At 42.7% G+C, this 9,508-nt stretch overlaps 1 protein-coding gene across 1 annotated transcript; it reads left to right on the top strand.

Annotated features, from left to right (window-relative positions):
• Nucleotides 1-635: 635 nt before the first annotated feature.
• LOC105897989 (protein Tob2) lies at nucleotides 636-8,969 on the top strand. Its single transcript, XM_042708881.1, has 3 exons — nucleotides 636-1,102; nucleotides 3,485-4,341; nucleotides 4,591-8,969. The coding sequence occupies exons 2-3, from the start codon at nucleotides 3,681-3,683 to the stop codon at nucleotides 5,196-5,198; spliced, it is 1,269 nt and encodes a 422-aa protein (XP_042564815.1). The 5' UTR covers nucleotides 636-1,102; nucleotides 3,485-3,680; the 3' UTR covers nucleotides 5,199-8,969.
• The last annotated feature ends 539 nt before the right edge of the window (nucleotides 8,970-9,508 follow it).

Genomic DNA, 9,508 nt, shown 5'->3' with positions numbered 1-9,508 from the left:
TGGCATGTCAAGAGCAGCAGTGCAACAACAAACATGTGCACCCGATACATTCCGGCGTAGATTAGCGCTCTACCTTTAAGAAGCTTTTGAAGACCCAACTCTTCAGAGAGCACTTCGCGTCCTAAACTGACACTTCGACTAGTGCGTAACTTGCAATTACAGCAGTTACATTTCTGCACTTCTTTCTTTCTTTTTTTATTTCATTTTGTTATATTTCTTATGTAAAGTAGTATTTATTTATTGTTATACCAGGTTCTATTGCTCGTAGCTTGACTATTCTCTCCCTTGTACGTCGCTTTGGACAAAAGCGTCTGCTAAATGACTAAATGTAAAATGTAAATGTAGAGCAGCAAAGCACAAACCACGTTACCCGAAATGCGTGTAAATATAAAATGCGAGCCCTTGCTGTAAGTCACTGCTGACTGGACATCGAAGCAGTCCAATTGAGTCTGGGTCCTCCCTTCTTTTCGACCAATAGCGCTTCTGTTGCTATCACATATTGTATTTTTAGCATTCGCCGAGCACCGCTCTTGAAACGGTAATGTCAGTTCGCCAAATAAAGTAGCACGTATTTACATTGACAGTTAAGGCTTGTGAAAAAATGTATCAAGAAGCCTTCAACAGCAAACGGGGCAGAATGAGTAGGCCATACTTGAAAGACAATATATTTTAAATCAGCCAATGATTACATTTAATGTCAGCTTGACTGTTTTTTTCTTTATGCCAAAGGATGCAGGATATTAATACATACATATGTTTGCATGCTAGTGTCTGTCTCGTGAACAGGCAAGTGTCTCAATTAAGGGTTAATTTATTACTACAATAACGTAAAAGTAGGTCCAACATGATAAAGCGTCATAGGGAAGGGGGTGTGGACAAAGAGGGTTTTTCTTGTATAAATGCGCAAGATTGTCAAACAGCAAAGTTTCTGCTGATTCTTACATCCCATTGAACTGGTGATGGGACTGCAATACGTGTATTTATTTTGCTAGACTAAAACATCTTAAAGGTTTCTGCAAGCAAATCTTCTGCTAAGCAATACCGTCCTCAAATTCAAGTTGACTTTAACGCCAAGGGAAGGGAAGGAACAGGCGTGCCATCAGTAAGTATACCATGCTTCTAACATTTGTGCATTTCATGTTTAATGTTACGTGCGTATGGCCGAATCCTTCATCTGTTCAATGTGTGTGTGTGTGATGATTGAAATACTTAATCTAGTACTCTACATTCTCATGTCAAGTAAAACAATACATGGTTGGGAGCGTCATCCATTTTAGGTGTGTTTGGGACTCGAATCGACTACTTTTAATGAGAAACTGCTTTTAAAAACAACAACAACGAAGGCTAGTTTGAGATGGCAATATGAACTCTAGTGTCAGTAACTGTTGTTGTGCTACAGTTTAAAAAAAAAATGCTTTTAATTAATGTCGGCTAATGTTTGTCTCAGCACCTGAAGCAAAGTGCCTTGTCTTGCCTGAATCGCCCATTTAAAAACTGTTATTTAGATTCCTTTAATGGTAACGTCAGTATATCCTAACAGCTCAGAAGAATCCAGAAGCTTTAGTGTTATCAAAAAACCATCGGGACGTGTGCTCGCAATGTTATGAGGCAGGCTACTAACAGATTGGGTAGTGCAACAAAAGTAGGATATCTGTAATGATTGCAATGCCATTTACGTCTTTCTGTCGTGCATATTCTAATTCTCATCGTTCACGTCCCACTTAAGATAAAAGATGTTACGCCTTATGTGTGTCTAGTACATCAAGACGACAGTTGTCCCCTGTCCCTCCTGTAAAGAGCAGAAGTCGACTCTTCGTTGTGTAAGGACGGGCCTCTATTTTCTTTTTTTGTGTTGTTTTTACACATACTATAGTCTACACCACGAAGATCATTGCCAACGCGGGCAGTGTTTGGAGGTGGTGTGCGTATAAAGTTAACGTGACATGGTTGGCAGCCAAAGTGTGACATGGCTCAGATGAAGCTCAGCTATTGAGCATTATCTATTTTTCCTTGTATTAGGCTAATCAATATGCACCGAGAGGTCACGTATTCAGGTATTGCCAATGACATTGAATGACATTGTACACAAGTGACTGTAAATACTTCCTATAAAGAGGTCATTTAAACTGAGTTATAATGATATTGTGTACTAAACTAAAGACCGTGCCTAGGCCTGTTCCACGTTTAGTTTTAGATAACCTGCGAGGGACTCTGGCTAGCAACTACACGAGCATTTAATCTACTAAATGGACGTCATCCCTGCATTCATGGGCCTACCATTGCTTTGGTTAAAGGCAGGGCGACTTCTATACGACGATGACATTCTGCTCCATTTTAACATCACACCATCGCTAAATCTAATGCTTCTGTTGTCGTCACTTGCCAGTGCAGTTTCTCCCTAGAACATAAAGGGATGTAGGCGACATCTACTGTCACTATTAATTTGCAGGTGATGGTGTATTGGGACCAATTGTTGTTTTTGCCGCAAAATTGAAGTAGACTGTGGAGAATCGTCGATCCAAACGTCCCTGTCTAGATATCTCAATAATTGCAAGGGTCTCACTGCTATGTTGTGATGATGGTGCGGAGGCGGGTGCATTATCGTTTACACACGCGTGATGATGACGTCAGTAACAATGCATACTGGGAAATGTGTTTCTGCAAACCTTTCCATACCAAAGCACCTGCCATTTTATATGCTTAATCTGTAGCTGTGGATACGTTTTTGATATCCTTTCTTCATGAATTACATTAATATTTTTGGGGTTGATTTGCCATCGACAGATTTTCTTTCTGTTTAGCAACTTTGATGGGATGCTGTGCTGTTTTTAGAAGTCTTAGTCCCTTGTTCTAGGGTTAGTAATAAACTGACTGACTGACCGACTTTGTTGCAGAATGTAGCACAGTGCAATGAAGTTATAGTCTTGTTAAGTTCACATTGGTAGTAGTAAAGGGTCACTGGTCAGATAATGCTGCTGCCAATGAGAAGCAACCACTTGTGACTGACCCTGGCACGACGAGTTCTTGTCCTTTCTTAATTACACGTCTAATTGAATCCAGCAGAATGTGTCTAAAGGTATTTTTATCACTTGCGAGATGTCATGTGCATGGCATAGGCTACGCATTAATATTGCATTGTGCCTGGCCACCACGTAATTGGTTAGGCATTATTGTTAGGCATTGTAATGGTAAGGTCAGAACTCAGTTTGAATCTATTTTGACAATCACTTGATTCTTGGACCATGTTTTATTCTGATAAGAACTCAGTTTGGTTCACTTAATTAAACTGCCATTTCCAGTGGCAAAGTATTTGGTAAATCTTGCAGTCTTTTGGTAAGATTGAATAGATGAAACATAACCATTTTCAACAGAATACAAGCACTAATGTAATTCACAAATGTAGAGTTTTCCTGAAGCTCTAAGCTAGCGTTTCTACTCCTTCAGGATGGCAATAACTTTATTTCTTCATTGTGTATTATCCTAGGAGGGGTGTTAATGGAGGAGGACTGAAGATTATGCTGCTCCTCTAGTTTACTGGATTTTTTTTTTTTTTTTGTATATATATATGTATTTCCAGTACACGCTGGGAAAGTGAAAGGGAACAGAGGAAGCTTTGACTTGGCATAGTGGCTTAACCCAAGTAATAAACACAGTGCTGACTGAAAGACTGCTTTCTCACAATGCACCTGGAGGTAAAGGTAGCCATCAACTTCATCGTGTCCTACCTGTACAACAAGCTTCCCAGACGCCGTGCGGATTTGTTTGGCGAGGAGCTCGAACAAATCCTCTTGTCCCGCTTCGAGGGCCACTGGTACTGCGACGCACCTTTGCGTGGATCGGCCTACCGGTGTCTGCATCTGGGCCTCGTCAGAGACCCCGTCGTGGAGCTGGCCGCCAAGAGGAGCGGGCTGGACAAAGAGGAGGTGCGTGCGAACGTCCCAGAGGAGTTAGCTGTCTGGATCGACCCCCACGAGGTGTCCTACCGACTCGGGGAGAGCGGAGCTTTGAAGGTACTGTACTTGGATGATCCACTTGGTTTAGGGAGCGAGGGCGTCATGGCGGAGGAGGGCCTCTTGAGCAAAGGAGACCTCGACCTGGACGAGGTGAGAAGCAGCTTGGGTTTCAACCCAGAGGCCCAGGTTTTTGTGCCGATCGGCGGCCAGATGTCACCGGTCCTGCTGCCCTCTCTGTCCAACTCTCCCACCCCCTTGTCTACCTCGTCATGCCATGGCTTGTACGGCTACTCGGCATCTAGCACCCCCTCCGCCCACTCCGCCCACTCCTCAAACACGTCCACGCCATCGCCACCCAGTGCTGCACTTCCCTACCTGCAGGCCCAGCATCATCAGCAGCAGCTGCAACAACAACAACAGCAGCATCATCAACAGCAGCTGCAGCAGCAGCAGCAGCATCAACAACAACAACAACAGCAGCAGCAACAACAGCAGCAGCAGCAGCAGCAGCAGCAGCAGCAGCAGCAACAACAGCAGCAGCAGCAGCAGCAGCAGCAGCAGCAGCAACAACAGCAGCAGCAACAGCAGCAGCAACAACAGCAGCAGCAGCAGCAACAGCAACACACTCCTGTCCAACCAAATACTCGGCCGCCTCCTCAGCCCATCACTTTCACCACAGCCACCTTCGCTGCCACAAAGTTTGGCTCCACCAAGATGAAGAAGTCCAGTATCGCTGGATCCACTGTGGTACCCGGTATGGGCGTGCCTCAGCCTCAGCAGCAGCAGCCCCAGCCGCAGATGCAGATGCTCAGCCGCTCCCCCACCACCGTAATCTCCCCTCCGGGGCTTCTGAAGCACAAGTCCCTCTCCCTCTCTCTGCACTCGCTGGGAGGGGGCCCCATGTCCAGCCAGCTCTCCCCTAACGCCAAAGAGTTTGTTTATCCATCCACGCAAGGCCACCCCCTCTACTTTGATGTTGATACTCCTCCAACCTTGCCACCACCTCACACCAGCCCCTTCCAGGCTGCGCCTGCTCACACTCACCCCCACGCCCACACCCACACCCACCCGTCCTTCGACCCGTTTTCTAGCAGCCCTCCTCCAGGTCAAGCTGCTGTCGGCGGCATCATCAATGCCAACGCGGGGATCTCGTTTGTGGAGAAACCCACGTTTGTCGATGGTCTAAGTGGGTATAACCTGCAGTATCCCAACCAAGCCTTCCAGCCTGTGGTTCTGGCCAATTAACCCTTCTATCTTTTGATCCAAAATATCAGCATAAAGGTAGTAGTAGTCGTCTTTGAGGACCTTTTCCCCCTCTTCTCAATGAGTTATTGTTACTACTAACACAGCATAGCTAAGAGCTTAGAGCGAGTATTAAGACTACTACAGATGCGACTACTTTATGTGACTGTCATATCACTCATTACTTTCTGTTGTTGTTTTTGTTTTTGTACCTGAGGAGTAAGTAAACAGCCTCTTGTGTCTCAAGCAGGTGTCTCAAGTTAAATGTTGGCCATTCTTGCACTTTTTTTTTTTTTTATTATTATTATTTATTTATTTTTTTTAAATGAAGACCTACAGCCACTAACGCTACAGTGACGCGGGGTTATCATTGTCAAGTTTGTACTGCACCTTCCTGAGCAGATGATGATTTAGATGGTTCTGGAAAGCTACGCTATGTCTCCTGCTGTGTCAGACCTGAGTAACGATGATTCTCTCTCCGAGATGATCACCAATGATGCACTTTTTTTCCCCCTGTTTTTGTGCCAACATTTATTTTCATCTGGTTTTATTTGAGGCTCGTGACCTTAAGTCAGCCTTTGTCCAGAGGACATGATTTTGGTTGAGTTAATACTGCACCTGTGCACCTGTGCACGCACACATACATGCATATTGTGAACTTTGATTGTGTCAGGACTATTCTGGTGGTTGAATGTGAAGTGTTTGTATGTATGCAATTTACAAGTGTTGGTCATGTCCCCTAAGAAGGGTTTTTTGAGGTGGTGCAATTTCAGTGTGTTTGGCAAGGAATTCCGTAGAAATTGTAATAAGTGACAGACAAAAAAAAAAAAACCCATCAAGGATTCGGATTCTGTGAAAGATGAGATGGCCCATCAAGCCTTTAGGTATAACAGCCAACTGATGTGTTTTCTGCCTCTCCTTCCAACACACTGGCATGCACACAAGCATCACAATCCCAGTCATCAGAGCATGAAGGTGAGCGGGCGGGCGGTATTGGAGGGGGGGATGGGGGAGGGCGGGCGGTATTGAGAGGATGGGGGGATGGGGATCGCTGCTAGAAGCAGGGATTGTGATAAATGGCTTAGTGTGTGACTTTGACTATGAAGATTTTACTCTACAAGGAGAGGAGGAGGCGGAGAAAAGGGACGAGGTCAACCAGAGGCGTCAGTAAAAGCTTTTTGCCATAATGTCTGCACTGCTTGTGCTGCAGTGTGTAGAGGCTCTTTTTAAAAGAAGACAAAAAAAGAAAGACAAAAAAAATAACCTTTTGCACATTTTTTTTTTGGTGAGTGATGCAGTAGATATTTTTCACTGCTCAGATGTGAGGGCAAGAGCAATGCAATGGAGGACGACATATTTCAAGACGGTGAATGTTGCCTGTTCATTTAATTTATACGGCGTGCAAGAGCCCTTCTTGCTCACTGAGATTTTGTCTGATTCGGGGGAAAGGGCATGAGATTGAGTCCTATTCAGGAGGAAAAATGGGGAAAGCCATAATATCATCCACTCCGTGTTGTGTTGTCTTTGGATCAGATGAGTGTTGTGTTGGATTAGGGTTTGTTGAGTGAAGAGGTGCTCCTTATCCTTAATCTGAATGTTTTTGTGCCCAAATCGTGCCCAAATTGTGCCCATGAATATGTTCTGCGTAAGCTACCCTGTAAGGCCCTTGACTTCTTCTCATACTGACGTCGCCCTTTCAGCAGTCCCAGGCCTTTTTTTTTGGTTTAGATGTGGCTGGTTGGGTACTGCTCTGTTTGTAAGTGTTTAAGATTGGGTGAAATAGGGGGTAATTTTTTTACATTCATTTGTAATTTATTTACAATTTTCTATATTTTCCTGTGTGTTTTTTGAAAGGAAAAATATCTACAACATTTATAAAAAAAAAGTATGACATGAATATGTATAGATTTCTTATGTTTAAATATCCTTTCTTTAGTTTCTTATGTGCTGAAGTTATTTTTTCAGAGTAACTATAAATAAATATATATATATATGCAAGAAGAGACAAGTAAAATGTGTAAAACAAAGTATTGAATGTGTATTGTATCTTGTATAGAGTTTGTTTAATAAAAGACGGGTAATATATATTATGTCTTCATCTGAGGGGTTTCTTTCAAGAGTTTCAGGAACGAATGTTTACAAATAGGGTTGGTATTTCCTTTTTTTGTTTTTCTTAAATCTTGGAAATGCATTAGTCGTCTTCTGTGTGCTCTAAAGGCGGTCTGAACAGCATCCTACCAATTTACCAACCAATTACTTTTCTCACCAATTCACCAACATGACCGGGCGGCGGGCACAGACTTGTTTCCGGATTATTCTATCTAGATCCCATTGAAAGTACAATGGTGGTGTTGGGTCCATTGGCAGGCACAGTGTGCTCTGCTCAAAATGGTGGCCAAGCCATTGGTCTGCATAGGCTGGGAGCAACACAGTCATAGTAATCTGACCTCTGACCCCTGACCCCGAGGCCACCAGAATAAGCCTTTTGTTGTGGTCACCTTCCCGATACAGTCCCAACACCAGAATGTCTGAGAGCTCACAGACGACCATGTGCAATGTGGAAAGCTGTTTTGGACCATTTTTAAATGTGTGTGTCACTCATCATCAATCCCCACACCACGTTCCTTTCAGACATGGACATAGTGTTGTAAGTGGGTTGAGAAGGGGGAAAAATGAATGTGCTGTGAATGTCTTTGGGATCAGGGAAGGGCAATCCTGGTCTCTTGTCAAGGGCCCCCAGTGAACACACTACTGACTGAGGCATTTCCTTAAAATCTCTTCGTTTAGTCAAATTTCTCTAAAACCCCAAAATGGCACAGGGCCATATAGTGCTCTAGCTCGCCGCCCTGCACTCAACAATTGAGTGAGATTAAGTCCAGTTAATCACAAATGGGCCACACTTCGGTCCTTTGAGTTTTTGGAGGTGAAAAGGCTTCGGGTTCTTGAAGTGCTTGGGGCAATGAGGAGGGTAAGTATCAAGGATCACAGGAAGTGGAGGGTGTGTGTGTGTGTGTGTCTGTGTCTGTGTCTGTGTCTGTGTCTCTCTGTGTGTGTGTGTGTGTGTGTGTGTGTGTGTGTGTGTGTGCCTGGGCAGTTCAAACTCATATGTTTTCCTACGGCCAGTGTCCGATATGCCGAGCTTCTTTGCTTTGCTATGGGGGTTTCACATATTGCCATCTGCTGCTACAAACTACATAATGCGTTGTACTCTTAGCTCAGTCCCTATGAGGATTTGCAATGATTTTGTGCATTTAAAAAAAAAAAAAAAAAAAAAAAGTGAATCATCCGTGTCCTACGCCAGTAATTATATGCAAGATTTATTTATTTATTATTTATTTATTTATTTTCACACCTAACACTTAGTGGGGCCCTGCCTGTGACCAAGAATGTCTTGACCTGAGGGGAAAACATTAGTTTTGTATTTGAACATATATTGCATATATTGTACTGTATTTTAGTTTGCATACTCTGGAGTATTTTGTTGAGACAAATACAAGTTTATTTTATATGTAATTTAGCTTTCAAGAACATATATGAGAGAAAATTAGATATATTATTATAATGCTTTTCTTTTTTTTGCCTGAATTTTGTTATAGTTTTTGTCCTATTTTCTATTTGATTGATTGTTCTATTTGAATCTTTCACAAACAAAATGCAATGACCTTTTTTCTGTGCTCCCCCTAAACGGGGACTTACTACAGCTGTTTCTTATCGTATGAGAGTCTTTTTTTAAAGTTTGTAATAAAATGGTGACATGGATGCATGGTAAATAAACGGCTTGTACTGTCCTCATTGTGTCTACTAGCAAGTTGACAATCTCCTGTATCCCTATATCCATATAGATAGATAGATAGATAGATAGATAGATAGATAGATAGATAGATAGATAATAAAGTATCCATCTATCTATCTATATCCATAGTAGCTAAAAAGGCCTTTTTATATGTGAAATTCTTTCTGAAACAATGTAGGCCTAGTTGACTACTATTCTGAAGTTTGAAGATCAAACAAAAGAAACTCCACTTCTCCTTATGGTATACTGCTCTCACTGAAGATAAATGCATTATCCATTCAGCTGATTTATTTAAACCATGCAGCTAATGTATTTAAACCATGCAGCTAATGTATTTAAACCATGCAGCTAATGTATTTAAACCGTGCTTTCCAAACATCACACATACACATCATGCTAGACATGGGGAAGCTGCTGATATTTGGACTGGGTCACTTTAACAGAAAATAAGCGACACCACAGTTCTTAGCACACAGTTCATTCCCCACCTGCAGCACATTAATGTACCATTAGATCTTTT

The sequence above is a fragment of the Clupea harengus genome, chromosome 1 (assembly GCF_900700415.2).
Source record: "Clupea harengus chromosome 1, Ch_v2.0.2, whole genome shotgun sequence".
Taxonomy (NCBI): Eukaryota; Metazoa; Chordata; class Actinopteri; order Clupeiformes; family Clupeidae; genus Clupea; species Clupea harengus.
The sequence above is the reverse complement of the archived record's forward strand: the minus strand, read 5'-3'. Positions and strand labels throughout refer to the sequence as shown.